Consider the following 19,439-nt stretch of genomic DNA (forward strand, 5'->3'; position numbering starts at 1 on the left):
CTGCTGTTTTGTGTCAGCAATCTGGCTTCTGGCCAGAGACAGCATATTTTCCGAGCCTGTTGCTCTGAAGACTATTGTCATTCAGAAAAATTCCCGGCTGCTTCTCAAATTAGTACTTCCTAAATGTTGGATACTTTTAGAGGTTTGCAGTCCTGCAATCCTGTCTATTAGGGCCGCACCCACAGCACGTGGAAGTTCTCAGCTAGGGGTTGAATCGGAGCTACAGCTACCAGCCTACACCACAGCCACAGCAACTTAGGACCCGAGCCATGTCTGCGAGCTATACCACACCTCACAGCAAGGCCAGTTCCTTAACCCACTGAGGGAGGCCAGGGATCGAACCCACATTCTCATGGATACTAGTTGGGTTCGTTACCACTGAGCCACAAGGGGAACTCCCGTGTCTATTAGTTTTATATTATCCTTTCTCTGAGTAGTTTATGAAAATAAAAGCATGGTGCTGGCTGATCAGGTACTGATGGAATTTAGCATTGAAGGGCCTTGATCATAGTACCCAGGGAAACTAAATTTTGGTTTCCATAGACTCGCACTCCTGCTCATCAGTTCCTCTCTTTAGATGTCCCTACAGAGTTGGGGACATCACTGAAGAATGAAAAAGCAATGCCTTCACACTTTGTGAAGCGTGAGAGAGAAGTTTCCCACTACACATTTTTGAGAATCAAAGGAAAATGGCATTGATAGGAGAAGCTGATTGTGTTAGAATTATTTGGGTCCTTAGCTGGATTTCCTTCCTGGCTGATTCTGTCCTTTCCTTTGTGTCTGCCTATCCATCTGTGAAGAGGGAATAATTACACCTGGCCCTCATAGGGATGTTACAGAATTAATTTTAAAAGTCTATAAAGCTTTTTGAGAAGTATAATTACAAGAAAATATATTGTTGTTGCAGTGGTCCTGACAAATCTAAATTCCAGATCAATATATTGATGAGTATGCATTATTCAGTTTCATTACATGGAATTGGCTCTTCATGCTGTTTTCGCTGATGTGTGTATGTCTAAGAGGAGGGGGTTGGGAGAATGGATAATCAGCTACAAATATGGGTTTTAAATGGCCCGTTTTCCTTTCACTAACTGGTATTCAGGCTTTCAGCTAAAGGAGAGGAGTTAAAGAGCATGAAGGAAAGGGGAATCCTGAGCACCACAGTGCAGACTCTATTTTTCTACCTTATGATCAAAGTGATCACTTAAGTCAGAAAAGATTTCTTCAGGTCAGAAATGCTTGTTTCTGGAAAAAAAAGTTCCTATGCAAATCACCTGCACCTTTTTAATTAATAAATTTCCCTAAAGATGTAATAAAACAAAATCAAAAGTCGATGGACAGGAGTTCCTGTCATGACTCAGTGGAAATGAATCTGACTAGCATCCATGAGGATGCAGGTTCAATCCCCAGCCTCCCTCAGTGGGTTAAGGATCCAGGGTTGCCATGAGCTGTGCTGCAGGTCGAAGATGTGGCTTGGATCTGACATTGCTGTGGCTGTGGCATAGGCCATCAGCTACAGCTCCAGTTCAACCCCTAGCCTGGGAATCTCCATTTACTTGGGGGCGGCCCTAAGAAGAAGAAAAAAAAAAAAAGTCAACGGACGTATAAGTGATATCATATGGTGTTTGTCTTTTACTGTCTCACTTTTATGTGGTATCTAAAAAAAAAAAAAAAAGGATACAAATCAACTTCTTTGCAGAACAGAAACAGACTCACAGACTTCGAAAAATCTATGGTTACCAAAGGGGATGGGTGCAGGGCTGGGATGGACTGGGGATTTAGGACAGGCATACGCACACTGTGGTACATGGAAGGATCGACCAATGGGGATCTGCTGTATAGCACAGAGAACTCTACCCAGTATTCTGTGATAATCCATGTTGGAAAAGAATCTGAAAGAGAATGTGTATATGTGTAACTGAATTACTTTGTTGTACAGCAGAAATTATCACAACCTTGTAAATCAACTGTAGTTCAATAAAACTTTAAAGAATGAACAGCAACAACAACAACAACAACAAAAGTCAATGGACATAATCCCTGTAATGTCAACTGTCAGTTATGTCAGAGGCAAGGCTATCACAGATGCGTAGAAAACACAAGTTTCTTCCAAAACATCATCTAACCTATTATTAAATTTTCATTGTCTTTCAAGGAGAAAAGCAATAGCTGTTTGCTGAAAGTCATTAAAATTGCAGTGACATTGCTCAGATTACATCAGCTATATGGGACACTGAGGAAAAGTACAAACAAATCCGTATAAACTCAGAAATGATTGCTGTTTTCTTCTATTCCTCAGCATTCATCCCTTGCCTCTCATTATGAAAACGTACCCCACATGTTTGTTAAATGCCTGCTATGTGGTGGAGCAGTGGTTCTCAGGTGTGGTTCCCTGGACCAGCCACAGCAGCATCACCTGAGAACTTGTTAGAAATGCAAATCAGAAACTCTGGAGGTGGAGCCCAGCGATCCTTATATTAACAAGCCCCTCAAGAGATTCCCATTCAAGTTAGAGGTGCCTCTTAGAATTGGGACTTCATAGGGTCATAGCGAGGTGGGGGCTCGGCTAGGCATCCTATGGGCAGTGTAGGTGGTGGCTTATCACCAAGCACTGAGCCCCTCCTGCTGACTCCTGACTGCTCCTTTCTTTGAGCCGTCTCAGGGCTTGTATTTGGGGAGAGGAATTATTCTCCCCTGAGAGTCAGATCTCATTCCAGGCAAAATGCTCAAATGGGAGCTATTCCAGCTTATGCTTAATACTGGTGGACTGTCAACACAGAACTTTTCTCTATTGCTCTCATATTAGTCACTTACCGAGGTGGAGGAGGAGCCCAAGATGGAGAAAAAGAGATAAGAAAGCCTGAAAAGGATCCTTACTGTAACCATCTCTTGTCATTACTACCCCTCCCACAACTCTTCCCCCACCTATTCTTAACTTCCCTGTGTCCAGCGTGCTCGCCAGTGAACATGGGGAAAGGTGAAAAAGTGAAGGTGAGAAATGCGCTGAAGGTGGCTGAGAGGGAGGATGCCCCAGCCAGTCCCTGGCCTCACTCATTCACCTGCAGGACTCTGATTCCAAGGGGCAAGTTGCATGTTAGCTGACCGTAGCTCTCCAGGATCCAACCCCATTTCCTCCTTCCTCTCCTCAGATAAAAAGCGGTTTCTGGAAATAGAACTTGTCTTTCACTTAAACAGGATGTGACTATGATGCATGTTCCAATTTCAGCTCTTGGTGACCCGGCTCCCAGTAGGAAGCCCCATCCCTACCCCAGGCTTTGGTGGAGAGTGCCTGACAGGGTGGCCAACTTCCTGAGCCCCACAGAGCATTTCAGTGTCCACATTAGCAGTCAGATTCGGGGGACCAGTCATACTGGAGTCAATATTCCCTGCAAGACACCTTCCCTTAGGAAGGCTTTGATCTTAGCAACATCAAAGTGAGACTGAGAAAGAGCAGGGTTTAATTTTCACCTGTGGCTTAAAATTAATATGTAAATAGATGAAAGAGAAAGATGAAACTGAGTGGACTCAGCCATCTGAGACATCTGGGTCTTTATTTATTCCAATATATGTTTCAGTGAGATGACTCTTCCCAGAATACACTGCATGCCCTGAAGGAGACTTCAGACCGAAGGACAGAGGACAGCAGGATTGAATTCCATATCATCAGTACATAGAGATTAAGGGTTTCTCTAAATAGCACTGAAAGAAAACTTGATGAAGGCATTTTTTTTTTCTCAAGAATTTTTTTTTAAATTACTTTTGGTTACTTTTTAAAAAATGATCATTGATTTACTATGTCGTGCCAATTTTTGCTGTACAGCAGTGACCCAGTCATATATGTATATATACACATTCTTTTTTTTGTAATTCCATATTTTTATTATCATTTTTAATAGTTATTTCCCCAATACAATTTTTTTCTACTGTACAGCATAGTGACCCAGTTACATATACATGTACACATTCTATTTTCTGACATTATCATGCTCCATCATAAGTGACTAGACATAGTTCCCAGTGCTACACAGCAGGATCTCATTGCTAATCCATTCCAAAGGCAATAGTTTGCATCTATTAACCCCAAGTTCCTAATCCACCCCACTCCCTCCCCATTCCTCTTGGTAACCACAAGTCTATTCTCCAAGTCTAGGATTTTCTTTTCTGTGGAAAGGTTCATTTGTGCCTTCTATTAGATTCCAGATATAAGTGGTATCATATGGTATTTGTCTTTCTCTTTCTGACTTACTTTACTCAGTATGAGTCTCTAGTTCCATCTATGTTGCTGCAAATGGCATTCCATTCTTTTTTATGGCTGAGAAGTATTCCATTGTGTATATATACCACAGCTTCCTAATCCAATTGTCTGCCGATGGACATTTTGGTTGTTTCCATGTCTTGGCTATTGTGAATAGAGCTGCAATGAACATGTGGGTGCATATGCCTTTTTTAAAGGAAAGTTTGTCCAGATATATGCCCAAGAGTGGGATTGCTGGGTCATATGGTAGTTCTTTGTATATACACATTCTTTTTCTCATACTATCTTCCATCATGTTCTGTCCCAAGAGACTGGATATAGTTCCCTGTGCTCTACAGCAGGACCTCATTGCTTATCCATTCTAAATATAATTGTTTGCATCTGCTAACCCAAACTCCCAGTCCATCCCACACCCTCCATCTCCCCTTTGGCAAGCACAAGTCTGTTCTCCATGTTTGTGAGGCTATTTCTGTTTTATAGATAGGTTCCTTTGTACCATATTTTAGATTCCACATGTAAGTGATATCATATGGCATTTGTCACTCCTTCTGACTTACTTCACTTAGTATGAGAATCTCTAGTTGTATCCATGTTGCTGCAAATGGCATTATTCTGTTCTTTTTTTTAGGGCTGAGTTGTATTCCATTGTGTACATGTACTACATCTTCTTCATCTGTTCATCTCTTGATGGACATTTAGGTTGTTTCCATGTCTTGGCTATTGTGAATAGTGCTGCTATGAACATAGGAGTGCATGTATCTTTTATCCTTTTTTGCTTTTTAAGGGCTACACCTGCCACATATAGAGGTTCCCAGGCTAGGGGTTGAATCGGAGCTACAGCTGCCAGCCTAGGCCATAGTCACAGCAACATGGGACCTGAGCCGAGTCTTTGACCTACACCACTGCTCATGGCAATGCCAGATCCTTAACCCACTGAGCAAGGCCAGGGATCGAACCCGCAACCTCATGGTTCCTAGTCAGATTTGTTTCCATGGCGCCATGACAGGAACTCCATGTATCTTGTTGAATTATAGTTTTGTCTGTGTATATGCCCAGGAGTGGGATTGCTGGATCATATGCTAGTTCTATATTTAGTTTTCTGAGGATCCTCCATACTGTTTTCCATAATGGTTGTAGCAATTTACATTCCCACCAACAGTGTCGGAGGTTTCCGTTGGATGAAGGCATTTTAAAGCAAAAATTAGCAATGTTACCTGAATCTTAGAAGGGTTTAACTACCCCCAGAGAACTCTCAGGCATTTATCCTGTAGTCTGCAGGTAAACCTACAGGTGCCTTTTGAGGGGGAATTGGAGAGTAGAAATGAACTGGTGTTTTTTAAAAAAAACTCCCTAATATTCCTTAAATCCTCAATTCCATTTCCTGATTTGCTTAGTAGAATGTATCTTATCTGGCTATTCATGACATCTTTCACTGTTAAAATTTTCCTGTTTCCTTGGTTACTAGCATTGCAATATTTCTCTCAAGACTTTCTCTGCATATGTACTTGGTGGCAAAAGTTGGTGTGTGGGTATCTTTTTAGATTATCTTATTGCTACTTCAGTTAAGAATCTCAAACTGTTTATCAAAAGGAATTTTGGGGATCCTAGTCCAACTTCTTTTATTTTACAAATGAGAGAACTGAGTCCAGGAAGTTTGAATGACTTGCCTAAGGTCGTGGAGCCACCTAATACCACTGATACCAGGGCTGTGGCAAGAATATGGACTTCTTAACTCTCAGTCAGTACTGAGTACACCATCTTTTAGCTTTGCCTTTTTTGGGGGCGGGGGTAGGATGTGACTCCTTCAGCATGCGAAAGTTCCAGGGCCAGGGATGGAACCCTTGCCACAGCAGTGACCCGAGCTATTGCAGGAGCAATGCTGGGTCCTTAACCCACCATGCCACAAGGAAACTACTGCTTTTTTTTTTTTTTTTTTAAATGCCTGAAAGTCTTTACCCTCTTGAGACTCAGCTGAGCATTTGGCCAACCTGGTATAGACATCAGGCTTTTTCTTAAGCAGTAAGGTTTTGCTACTGTCGAAGAACATGCTTATGGGTAACTGTCCTAACTGCTCCCAGGGGTGGACATGGATTAAATGGACGTTTGGAAAGCTGGCAGCCTAAGGGAAGGGGGGCACATTACAGGCTTCAGGCAGCCATTAGTATCAAGCACTCTGGCTGACGGTGCTCTGATTGCATGCAAGAAAGAGAGATACCTCTTTCCCATAGGCTCATAGTAGTCTCTGTAGTCAAGACCCTAAAACCAACCTTGGCAATAGTGTTACAGTGTTACAGATACAGATGATCTTTTTAAAGAAAAATCCTGCAATGGCGGAGATAAGCTCAAAATTTGGAAAAGGTTTGGATTTTTGAAAATGAAGAGGGTTTCAAGTAAATATTTCAAAAAAAATAGGGATTTTTTTGGTGGCCATCGGACCAGTATGGCCATCTGACTAGTATCCATGAGGACACAGGTTCCATCCTGGCCGCACTCAGTGGGTTAAGGATCCAGTGTTGCCATGAGCAGTGGTGAAGGTTGCAGATGTGGATCGGATCTGGTGTTGCTGTGGCTGTGGTGTAGGCCGGCACTTGCAGCTCTAATTCGACCCCTAGCCTGGGAATTTCCATATGCCACGAGTGTAGCCCTAAAAAGACCCTCCCCCCAAAAAAAATTCAAAAAAAAAAAATGAACATAAAGGGGAACATTCACAGAAACTTTAATAAACATTTAAAAAAATTACCTACAAATATCTCTAGGTCCACCAATTAAATTATTTTCAGTAAATAACAGGGATTTTTAAGATGACTGATGCATAGTCATATTGATGATTAACTGCTTGGATCCTCTTTTGAATATGCTGGGCTAGTTTCTATTTCTCTTAAGTAGTCTGTATTAGCATGCATGCAGAGAAAGATTCAGAGGCTTCCTTATTTTGGCACAGTAAAAATCTTTTTCGAAAATGTTTCCTATGATACGGATTTTTTCCTATAACTCAGGTCAAATCATATTCCCTTTCTATATTGTGATTCATGTTAAAATAAAAAATAAACCATCACCAAAATTTCAAAAGAAGCTTCTTAATGAAGAAGATCTTTAAGTAGTTAATGAGTCAGTGTGTATTCATAGAACTTTGATCAATGCTTGCAGGGACTATTTTGTGCTGAGAACAAAGACACCAAAGAGATACGGCCACTGGGAGGAAACTGGAGGGAGGGAAAAGGCTTCCACGGAGCCCTGGAATCAGGAAATTCCCAGCCCTAATTACCAAAGCCCAGTGGAGGGGAGAGCTGCTGATTAAAACAAAAACAAAAACAAAAACAGAGCACAAACAGGTGAAAAAGAAAGAAAACCCAATATTCCTAGCAAGGAGAAATTCTCTTATTTTTAGGTCACCTGAAACCTATTTTCATTGTAAAACCTTTTCCAAGAAAATAGGTTCGTCTGACTCAACAGCTGAAGGACAGCCTGTCATTTCCCTTCCCCCTACAACTGACACTCACTGGAGAGACACCAGAATTCATTGAATTGGAACATTCCATCGTATAGCAAAAATGTTTTTTTTTTAATCAAATTTATTTCTCCAGGAACATTCAGAGGAGCACACAAACCCACTGATTTCAAGACAGCAATTTATTTACGTAGTTTTTGTTTATTCAAGACCCTAGATTGGCTGAAGCGGTTCCTCCAGGAATTGCCCCTGCGAAGGCGGCGACAATAGTCTTCTGTGGAGGGAGTTGCTGGGACAGCATTCAGCTTCAGTCAAGGCAGCTTTCAGGGAATGCAGGAGCTGAGGGCCTGGCTGCCAAGATTTTAATGAATTGCTTCAGATATTCTCTCTCGTGGTTTCCACTGTGTTTAGAAATCTGAAAGGCAAAAAAAAAAAAAAAAAAAACTTCATACAGAACACATGGCAGTTGGACATTAAAAATCTGCTACACACACAAATATCTGTTACACATTTCTTTTTAAATGGCTAAGTGCTGTTCATGAAATTCAATGTGTGCATTTTTAAATGAAAATGTTTCCGTAATATATATTATTTATTCCCTTTATGTATTTATTTATGCCACCAGTTTCTCTATAAAATAGTCATATGTTTGCTCTGAAAAAAAAAAGTTTAATTTTAGTAATTTTTTTCCTAAGAGCAGTTAATGGAAGATTCATATTAAGGAAAAAAGATAGTCATTTAAGAGATGAAAATATAATTTTCCATCATGCTTCTCCTTTTATTTGACTATGGTTTATTTTCAGCCAGTTTTGGAGAATTCACTTCATAGAGTACAAGATCACTAAGTTCAGTAATTTTCTTTGCATTTCTATAAATGGAATCTAATTTAAAGCCTTTGCGTCTTCTGATAATTCAGTGTTTTAAGTCAAACCCACTCACGTCACTATTTAAAATCTGCTCTTAAGACAATAGGAGATGAGGGTTTCTTCTATAGAAAAAAAAAAGCCTTGAGGGTTTTGAGACACCAATCATTCTGATAACATTTATGCTTTTAAAAATATTTTTTGGAGTTCCCGTTGTGGCTCAGTGGTTAGCGAACCGGACTGGCATCCATGAGAATGTGGGTTCGATCCCTGACCTTGCTCAAGGGGTTAAGGATCTGGCATAAGCTGCGGCATAGGCCAGCCACTGCAGCTCCAATTTGATCCCTAGCCTGGGAACCTCCACATGCCCGGATGTGGCCCTTTAAAAAAAAAAAAAAAAAAAAAGACAAAAGACAAAAAAATTTTTTTATCTTAAAATAGTCGCAAACATATAGAACATGTGGGAGTATCATAGAAATAACTTTTTTTCCAAACCATTTGAGAGTAATTGCTGATGTGATGTCCCATTATCCCCCAATATTTTACTATGTCTTGTCTTGTCTTTTTTCTTTCTTTCTTTTTTTTTTTTTTTTTTTTTTTGCTTTTTAGGGCCCTGCGGCATGTTGGAGGTTCTCAGGCTAGGGGTCGAATCAGAGCTGTAGCTGCTGGCCTACACCACAGCCACAGCAACGCAGGATTCGAGCCTTGTGTGCAACCTACACCACAGCTCACGGCAATGCCAGATTCTTAACCCACTGAACAAGGCCAGGGATCAAACCCAAATCCTCATGGCTCTTAGTCAGGTTCGTTAACCACTGAGTCATGAAGAGAACTCTGTTTACTCTGTATCTTCTATAAATAAGAACATTTTCCTACATAACCATAGTACAGACAAAAATCAGGAAATTAACCCTGAAACATCACTACCATCTAATCCTCAGATCTGTTCAAGTTTATTCGGTTGACCCAATAATAATTTTATGGTAAAGTATCCAGGTCATGATCATGTGCAGCATTTAGCTGTCATGTTTCTTCAGTCTTCTGGCTGGAACAGTTTAGTGATCCAGTTTAGTCTGCCAGTGATTTTCATGACCTTGAGACTTTCAAAGATAACAGTCCAGTTAAAAAATATATATGTGTATATTATTTTTTAATTGAAGTATAATTGATTTACAATGTTGTATTAGTTTCAGATATACATCCCAGTGATGCAGTTATATAAATAACAATTTATATTACTGAATTCTTACATGAATGGAAATTTAGAAACTGAAAAAGTCAAAATTAACTAGAAGATCTTTGATAAAGGTAAGACTAACATAAGACATGAGCTTATAAGCATTATGACAGTTTCATATCTGAGGGGAGGTTTAATTGGCATCCAGTTTAAAACCATTGCCTGAGAGTCATCTGCTCTAGGAATTTTTAAAACTTCTCAGCCCTGCCTCTCAATTTGCTGCTTGTGTGACGTGATTCAAATATATAGGAGCTCCCGTCGTGGCTCAGTGGTTAACGAATCCAACTAGGAACTGTGACGTTTTGGGTTCTATCCCTGGCCTTGCTCAGTGGGGTAAGGATCTGGCATTGCCCGTGAGCTTTGGAGTCAGTTGCACACACCACTTGTACCCCGAGTTGCTATGGCTCTGGCGTAGGCCGGCAGCTGTAGCTCCGATAAGACTCCTAGCCTGGGAACCTCCATATGCAGCAGGTATGGCCCTAGAAAAGACAAAAAAGACAAAAAAGAAAAACAAAAAACCATATATATATATATATAATTCTTTTACAAATTCTTTTCCCTTATGGTTATTACGGAATACTGAATATAGTTTCCTGTGCCCTACAGTAGTTCCCCAGGTTTATGTTGCTGATGCCGAGGGGGGCCTGGTATTGCTGTGGCTGTGGCTTAGGCCTGCAGCTGCAGCTCCGACTGGACCCCTAGCCTGGGAACTTCCAGCAACGCCAGATCCTTAACTCACTGAGTGAAGCCAGGGATGGAACCCACATCCTCATGGATACTAGTCAGGTTCTTAGCCCTCTGAGCCACAATGGGAACTCCTTATGTGTGTCTGCTTTTCAGCAAGCTGCAGGGAGAGTGCTTTCATGTTAACATTGTAAATGATAACCAAGTAGATTTAAAATGTTATTTTATTAATCACTGCTAAGCATAGTGTTAGATGTCATAGAAAACACATAAAAACCGTATATACGACATTCTTAAGCAGAGAACCATATCCACAAATACACAGGACAAAAATTGGCACAAATTGTCAGGAAGATGTCCCCTTAAAGCTTGAATGAAAATTTTATTACCAAAATCAGAGTGAAGATGATCATTTTTTAAAAATTTAAGCCTGTTTTTTACAATTAAAAAATTAATATATACCTGAGGGTTTTTTTTTTTTTTTTTTTTGTTAAACCCCGTCTAGTTACATTTCCCTGAGATAAGTATTAACAGTTGAGACAGTCCTTAGAATTCCATTTGTAACTGCTAAGAAATAGGACTGTAGCTTCTGTCTATTTTAAAACATATCTAAATAAGATTTCTTTCTCGGATGAAGAAAGTGTGTTGGATGACAACGTGCTTCACTTTCATTTTTAGGGCAAGTTTTAAATGACTGCAAAAACATCCTATCATAACAGAACTTGGAATTAATGATTCAGGGACATATGAATTATCCACCTTCAACATCCGTATGCTTAAAAAAAACCTCTTTTTCTAAGAAGGCCATATCTTTTCTTTTTTTGTGTGTGTGTGTCTTTTGTCTTTTTAGGGCCACACCAGCAGCATCTGAAGGTTCCCAGGCTAGGGGTCTAATCGGAGCTACGGCTGCTGGCCTACACCACAGCTACAGCAATGCTAGATCTGAGCCACGTCTTTGACCTACACCACAGCTCATGGCAACGCCGGATCCTCAATCCACTGAGAGACACCAGGGATTGAACACGAAACCTCATGGTTCCTAGTCAGATTCGTTTCCACTGCGCCACAATGGGAACTCTCTTTTTTCATTTCCTCTTGTGTAGATCTCTAATATAATTGCTGAAGCCACATTAAATAAAGCACTGAAAAGCTTAAACATAAATAAAGACGATTCCCTTGATTGAGGATGCCCCTGTATTTTATTAGGATCACTGTGTTGTGATGTACAAAGAGTAAGTGTATTTTGGAAGCCTCTTGTACTCTCTCACTCCCTTGTCTCCTGCATCTTGGAGTGGGATCTCTACTCTGTACCAAGTCAACACAGGCTTGGAACTCAATAACTCAGTCACAAACAGAAAGAAAGAAAACTCTTATTTGAAGCATATGGTCGCTAGAACCGTGGTCCTCCAACTTTAACATGCACAGGGTTTGTTTGGGGGTCTTGTTAATTAACAACGCAGATTCTGATTCACCACCTTGCTTCACCTCTGTTCTTGCCTGCGTTTGCCTCTCTTCTATAAAGTGTTAGAATTTTAATCTTTGGCCAGGCTCTGCTTTCTAGAGGTCCTTTTTCTTTTCCTAAAATCTCCTCCCTTTAGTTTCTGATTTCCTGTGGTCTGCTGTGAAAACGGTCTGGTTCTAACTTGATGCAATCAGTACTCACCCCCATTCTAGACTTCCCTCTGGACCTAGACCCTCAGTTCTGGGGTATCTCTCTCTGCAGCTAGCCCATCCAAGCCTATCCTCCTCTGGCTCTCTCAGTGGTGAAAGTAGCAGTACACAGGTGGAAGGACCTTTGCATTAGGTGGCAGAATTTTGCTGTTCAAAGTGTCAGCTATGGACCACCAGCATCACTAGGAGCTTGTTAAAATGTAGACCCCAGCCTGCTGAATCAGAATCTGCAGTTTAACAAGACCCTCAGGTGATTCGTATGCTCATTAAAGTTTGAGAATCCCTGACTCGTGGTGCTTTTAGCAGAAATAACTGAGAATCCAATCCAAAATGGCTTACATGGTAAAGGAAATTTAGTGGCTCATGTAATTATAAAGTCTTCTTTAGGACAAGTTTCAAATGTAATCTGACCTAGAGGTTCTTAAGTTATCAGGGCTTTGGAACTTTTAGGTTATCTAGGCTTTTCCCACCAAGCCTACTCCCTTTACCTTGTTTCATTTTGTATTAATAAGAACAATACAAAAATATAGAAAGTGTTGAAAACCTGTTCTGATCATAGCACTCTGATGGAAGTTACTACAATTTTGAAATGATAGTCCCTTAAAATGGAGAGCCTTGGCCTCAAGTAAAATAAAAGTCTGACTCGGTCTTGTTTAAACAATAGGGAAATGTTTTATCTCTAATATCAAAAAGGCCAGAGGTAGGGCTGGCATCAGGAGTGAACAGGCCAAGGCCCCCCTTTGTCTGCAGTCCTTTGAGCTTTGCCCAGTTCCATCTGTTGATTCCCTCTTCAGACTAGGAGCAGGCCTGGTGGAGCTCCAGGAATCATATCTAGGCCTTGAAATATATAAAGGCTGAGCAGGACCTTCTTTTCCCATGTCTCCTTTTTTAGGAACAAAGAAATCTTTCCCAGAAATACCGTAGCAGAGGTTTCCTTCCAATCCATTGTACAGAATTTCTTGCCGTCAAAGAGGTCTCCAGTTGCTTCTGAATATCCATTCTCCCTACTTTCTTTAGCAATATAAACCTGATATTTATCTGGGCATGTGACTAGCCAGGTAAAAGATTATATTTCCTTGCTTCCCTTGCTTCTCTATTTGACCGTACAACTAACTTATAGTCAATTAAATATAAGTAAAGATGTTACACATATCTTGAAGGAAGTATCCTTAAAAGGGGGGGCGGCATCCTCTTTTATCTCTCCTGTTCTGATTTCTGGAACGCAGAAAACGATGGTTGAAGCTTTTGCAGTCATCTTAGACCATGAGGACAAGGATATACCCAAAGAGCCAGTGGATCAAAAAGCTGGAAGAAGCCTGTGTCCCTGATGATTTCGGAGACCTGCCCTTATAAGCATTGGGCTGCCCACCTCCAGATAGGTGAGAAAATAAAAGCTTGTGTGTTTAAGTCACTGTTAATTTGGGTTTTCATTAACTTCTGGTGAATCTAGTCCCAAATGACAGACATGCCTATTCCCAAATCAGTCAGTGGCAAGAGGAACTGTTACTACATGACTTGGGGCAAATGGATGGGGAGGGGGCATGTCATGATGATGACCACATTAAATATTTACTTAAAAACATTAAATACTTCTGCTAAAAATAGATTACTCTAGGGAAGCAGCATTCTCAATATCTACATAAGAAGCCACCTCATTTTAAGTGCTTTATCATCCTAGTTACAGAACTTAAATTATTATTTCCTAGGAAGTTCAGAGGAAACATATGTACCATTTAGATTCTCATGGATTTTCTGTTACCTCTATGAATTTTAATGAAAAAATTCTCAGCTGTGCTTTCAAAGGATTAGACTCCAAAATGGAAGGTTTGATTTTTTTGTTGTTGACTCAGTTCTACTTAATTTCAACATACATGACTTTATTAGTAAAAATGTTCTTTAGCACATTTATTGCTCTATTGAATGCCAATTTCAAACCTAGCATCTTCAGTCTTTTCCTTAGATTCCTTGCAGTTTTAGAATTTTGGATTAAATTTGTTAAATAGGCCATTTTCTAACTCCTTCAAAGTCAAGTTGTATAGTTTCCCACTTTCAGGAGCTCCCAAGTTTATGGTTAACTAGCTTTGCCACATTCTTAAAATTTGAAGTATAATTGATTTACAATATTGTGTTAGATTATAGCAAAGTGATTCAGATATTTTATATATATATATATATATAGACACACACTATATAATATATATATACATACACACATACTTTTTCAGATGCTTTACCCTTACAGATTATTACAAAAGATTGAGTATAGTTCCCTGAGTTATACAGTAGGTCCTCGTTGGTTTTCTATTTTATATATGGTAATGTGTATATATTAATCCCAAACTCCTAATATATTCCTCCCCACTTTCCCATCTCATAACAATCAGTTTGTTTTCTGTGTCTGTGGGTCTGTTACTATTTTGTATGTAAGTTCATTTGTATCATTTTTTTAGATTGCACATATAAGCTTTGCTACTTTAGACCAGACACACCTTTCACCTGTTTGTAAAATACAGTTCTTTAAGTCTCCATGGCCAAGGTTTAAGTCTCCAAGTCTATGCTCTGCTCTGATTTTAAGAAAGATGATGGTTAATTCTTTTTTTTTTTTTGACACCTCATTGCCACAGTTAATTTTTAAATTCTTCAAGAAGCAGAACTATTTCTACTCTATCCAAAAGCCAGTTCCAGGGCTTAACGAATCTGAGGCAGCTTTCTTTTCTTTTTTCATTTTTTTGAGGTATATATTTAAAGTGTATAATGCATAACTTGATATAAATATACATTGTGAAATGATTACCATAGTCAAGTTAACACATCCATCAATGAAGCAGCTTTTTAACTAAAGAAGACAGGACAGTCTCCAGTTCTGCTTTCTCTAGAGTTGAAGGATAATACATCAGTATTCTTTTCCTATTAAGCTTTCACAAATTTTAAACAAGTCACTAGTTTTTTTCCTTAGCAAATTATCTCCAAAGCTCAGCCATTCATATACTTCCTTCATGCTTTTGGCCACATCTTTCTGGTGTCTTACTATTTCTCACATACTCTATGTTCTTTTTTATTTAAATTTACTTGGAAGCGAAATTTTACATAATCACTGCTTGATGAGGACTATAAAATCAGTCTTGCTTGCCAAAAATAGAGGTTAACTGTGAAAAAACCAACAGAAACTTACTGAATTTTTTAAATAGGCAAGTAACATGTTTCTGTATGAAAAAGGCAACACGCTCCATTTGCTATGAAACATTCATTGCAGTAACTCCCCAGGACCTCAGTGGCCTCCCTGTTATGCACTAGCAATATTAGCAGTGCCATTAAGCATTTCTATTAAAGCTTCATACACTTTGCAGGTGGGGTGATTTTCCTAAATATCTGATGGTAAGTAGTGGAAAATGGCCTGAAATCATCCACCACCTCAGTTGGAGAAACATATCCCTAGGGCAAATTCAAGAGTTTCTTTTACCTTTATTTGGAGAAGTGTTTCAAACCTTATGGAGCCTAAAAATCACCAGAGGCTCTGGCTAAAAAACACATTTCTGTGCCTAGCCCAGATCTAGACCTGAGCCCAGGAGTCTGCATTGTAAAACCGCTTCTCACATGATTGCAATGCATGTAGTTTTCAGACCCTAACTTTGAGAAACTTGTGACAAAGTGTTCCTTAGTCTATTTCTGAATTGACTCATTCTTCAATAACAATCCCGCCCCTTGTAGGTGCTCTGTTAGCTGGTGCAGGGGTGTGTGCAAAGGGTCAAGATTCAATTCCTGTCTTGGTACAGTATTTGACTGTCAAATGAGGTGTACTAGCAACACCTCTCTAGGAGTTCCGGGTTAGGGAAGGTTGAGGTGGGCTGAAGCAGTGAGAAGGCTTTGTGGATCCAGATGGGAACAGTTTGGCGATTTTTTTTTTTTTTTTTTTAGAGGGAGGAAGGTGGCGTTACAGGGGTTCTGGAATCAGGCCAACCTGCAGCTAAAGGCCTTAGGCAAAAAGGCCAGAAGGGTCAGGTAAAGTATAGGGACTTTATCTTGTGGTGGTCAGCTGCTGCTCAAGGTCTGCCACATGGGGACATGAGGACAGCTTTATTTCAGGGAGAGTAATAACCTGGTTTTGATGTTCATCATGGACTAGATCTGCATCAGAGGTGGGCAAGCAATTCTGATGGTGTGCACTTGGGAATGAAAAGAAACCTGAGTGGCAAGATAAAGAAAACAGTGGACTTATTTTTAGGGATAGGGATGAGAGGATGCCCAAAATGACAGGTCCACCTGGAAGTAGAGCACTTTTAAAAGACTAAGCACAGAGGGAATTCCCCCCTCCCTGCCTTTTTAACTTAAAAGTTTTTTTTTTTTTTTAAATTATGGGTAATTTACAATGTTCCTTCAATTTCTGTTGTATGGCAAAGTGACCCAGCCACCCATACATACACATTCGCATTCTTTTCTTTTTTTTTTTTTTTTCTTTTTTCATCATGTTGTAGCTTAAGAGACCAGACACAGTTCCCCTGGGGTGTACAGTAGGACCCCATCAACCATCCATTCTAATCATAACAGTCTGCATCCACCAACTCCAAACTCCCGGTCAGTCTCCCTCTCTCCCGCACTCCTTTGGCAAACACAGGTCTGCTCTCCCTTAATTTTTTTTTTTGGTCATTTCCAGGTCCTCTCCCTGGAGATTCCCAGGCTAGGTGTCTAATCGGAGCTGTAGCCGCCGACCTACACCACAGCCCACTGCAACGCCGGATCCTTAACCCACTGAGCAAGGCCAGGGACTGAACCAGCAACCTCATGGTTCCTAGTCGGATTCGTTAACCCCTGAGCCACGACGGGAACTCCTGCCCTCCCTGAATCTTTAATGCAGCCTCCTTGAAGCCAGTGTAGGGAACCGTGTAAACAGGCAGAGGCCCTGTTTGTGTTGAGCTGGTTGACCCTTTCCAGCGTCTCCGTATGTCTCTCAGAATCTTGTTCACACACTCCTCGCTGCTACTTATCACCTAAATACCACTAATAAAACACCCTCACCCTGAAATCGGGTCGAATAGGGCCAAGCGGCCGCCTGCTTCAATCCCCGGTGGCAGTGAACTTGAACTTTCTCAAGTGAATCAGCTAGTAATACCTCCGTCTAGCCACTTTGCTGCACAGTGGAATCACCTGGGGATTAAAAAAAAAAAAAAAACAAACCCAAAGCAAGTCCCAAAATGCTTAGCGCCCACGTGTAACGTGCAGCATAGCTTGGAAACCATCGGTCTAGCGACGTCTCCACGTCTCTTAAAAAACAAATCCTCGGGCCCTCTGTGTCCTCCGCCCTGGGAGTACAAGCGAAGGTTCCGGGCCTCGGTGGCCCTGGTCCCCGCGCCGCAGTCTCCCTCCCTCCCAGCTCGGCGAGGGCAGCCCGTGGTTCGGGTGTGCGGCGCGGGCCGGGCCGGGAGGCGGCGGTGCTGTGGCTTCTCCTGCCCCGACGCGACGGAACCGAAAGCAGCGGGCGGGGGAGAGGAAGGAGGGGCGGACGCGGTGGCGCGCGGAGGGCCGGGAATGTCCGAGGCGCGGGGCCCCAGAGCCGCCCCGAGGCAGCGTCCGGGCGATGGCTCTCCGTCTTGTCGCCGACTTCGATCTCAGGAAGGACGTGCTACCGTGGCTGCGGGCGGCGTCAGCGGCCGCTGCGCCCGGAGGCGGCGGCCCAGGTGCCGGAGGCGCGCGTCTGGGCGGGGTGGGGGGTGGTGGCAGGAGGAGGCGGTCAAGGCTGCGGACTCGGAGTCGTTCGTACCTAGAGGGTTCCGGGCTGGGCCAGGGTGGTGGTCGCCGGCCGGACGGCGGCAGCCTGTGCCCCCTACCAAGGTTGGTGCCGAAGGCGCGAGCTTCCCTCTTTGAATCTGGGCTTTGCCACTGTCACCCGGCCACCGGCGTGAAGATCGGAGGGCAGCCCCTGGGGAGGATCTCGGCCGAGCTGCACTGCTTCTTCTTGCGAGCCCTCCAGCTATGGGCTTACTGGTTGCCCATAGTAAATCATCTTCAGCAGAAAGCCTGGGGACACTAGTGGTACCTTTAGCATCAGGGCAAGGCGTGGAGGAGCTGCTGCCCAGACTCCGCTCCTCCAGCCCCAGGCTGCGGGGAGTTGGGGAGGGTGGTTCTCGCTGCTTCATTCACATCTAACCTGCCTGAAAAGATTCATCACCCTGGTGAGGGCTCTACCAAGACTGGGGGCTCCTGGAGCTCTCGAGTCAGGAGAAAGAGAAGATGAATCATGGCCACCAAGAAAACCACCATATGAGTACTTAATAGTTGCACAGTTTGCCCTCACTTTTGTGAGACGTGTTTCTGTGTGAACAGTGTCTGTAATTTAGGGGACATGCCACTTCAGAGGTGAAGTGTCAGAGGGTAGGGGACCGATTTCAGTCTGTGAGCAGTGAACTGAGAGCCTGCTCTTTTCCAAAGCCTCAGTCCCATCACCACCACTCCAGAGACCACCTGTGCAGGCCAGCAAGGGGCAAGACACCAAGCGATGCCCAGTTTCTTCAGGATGGATTGGAATGCATTCTGGACAGTTGGGCTTTGGTTTTAGAAATTTTTTAATTTTGATGGAGTGAAAAGTGACTTTTGAGTCTTCTCAGCATTGATCAATCAAAACTTTAAAGAAGGGGAATTCTGTGATTTCCCAGGTTGTTTTTTTAAGAAGGGAAGTTTCCTGTAAATAAGTGTTTCATCTTCAGGGCTTAAGTTCAGGTTCAAAGCACTGATACCCTGGATCCCAGTTGTGCATAGGAGCTAGCCAATTCAGTTTGTCTCTTTGGTTTTCCTTAAACACTGTAGACTGCTGGAGGGCATTTTTGGGGAGCGCTATCAAAATATCCATGTCTAAAACTCCTTTCCCCTTAACCCTGGTGAAAGTTTTCTATCCCTACTGTTTATCTTCACATTATCCTATGGCTTTAGCAGGATATTTGTATGGTTCCTTGTCTTGGCATTTTGGTTATTGGTTCCAAATAAGGAGTTGTGTTTGTCTAGCTCAAGGCTTGAGTTTGACTAGTGAGTTTGACTAATGACTAGTGTCATTATTAGTAAAACTTCACTTTGGAAGGAAATTTTTAAAAGTCTCCTGAGCATCTAAAGAATTTTTGAAGGTTTAACTTTTGAAAACACACCAAGGAGCTCTCAGTCTGCTTTCCATCACAAAGTGGTCCTTTCTCTGGACCTCCATCTTAGATAGCTAAGTGGCAGGTTTCTGAAAATGAGAAGTTAGATGAAGTGTGAAATGCCACAGCCTTGTGTTTTAGTAACGTGTGTTGTGATCAA

General features: G+C 41.8%; 1 protein-coding gene across 10 annotated transcripts in view; it reads left to right on the forward strand.

Moving 5' to 3' along the window:
- The first annotated feature begins 13,453 nt into the window (after nt 1–13,453).
- Nucleotides 13,454–19,439, forward strand: part of GSAP (gamma-secretase activating protein) — a 94,145-nt gene continuing 88,159 nt past the window's right edge. For 2 of the 10 annotated variants that reach the window (XM_047754174.1, XM_047754175.1), the window contains exon 1: nt 17,414–17,830. In XM_047754174.1, the coding sequence (XP_047610130.1) occupies nt 17,731–17,830 (100 nt within the window). In that variant the 5' untranslated portion in view covers nt 17,414–17,730. Of the gene's footprint in view, nt 13,538–17,412; nt 17,831–19,439 lie in introns of those variants that run through there. The other 8 variants (XM_047754171.1, XM_047754173.1, XM_047754168.1 and 5 more) reach the window with 6 other exon arrangements.

The sequence above is a fragment of the Phacochoerus africanus genome, chromosome 11 (assembly GCF_016906955.1).
Source record: "Phacochoerus africanus isolate WHEZ1 chromosome 11, ROS_Pafr_v1, whole genome shotgun sequence".
Lineage (NCBI taxonomy): Eukaryota > Metazoa > Chordata > Mammalia > Artiodactyla > Suidae > Phacochoerus > Phacochoerus africanus.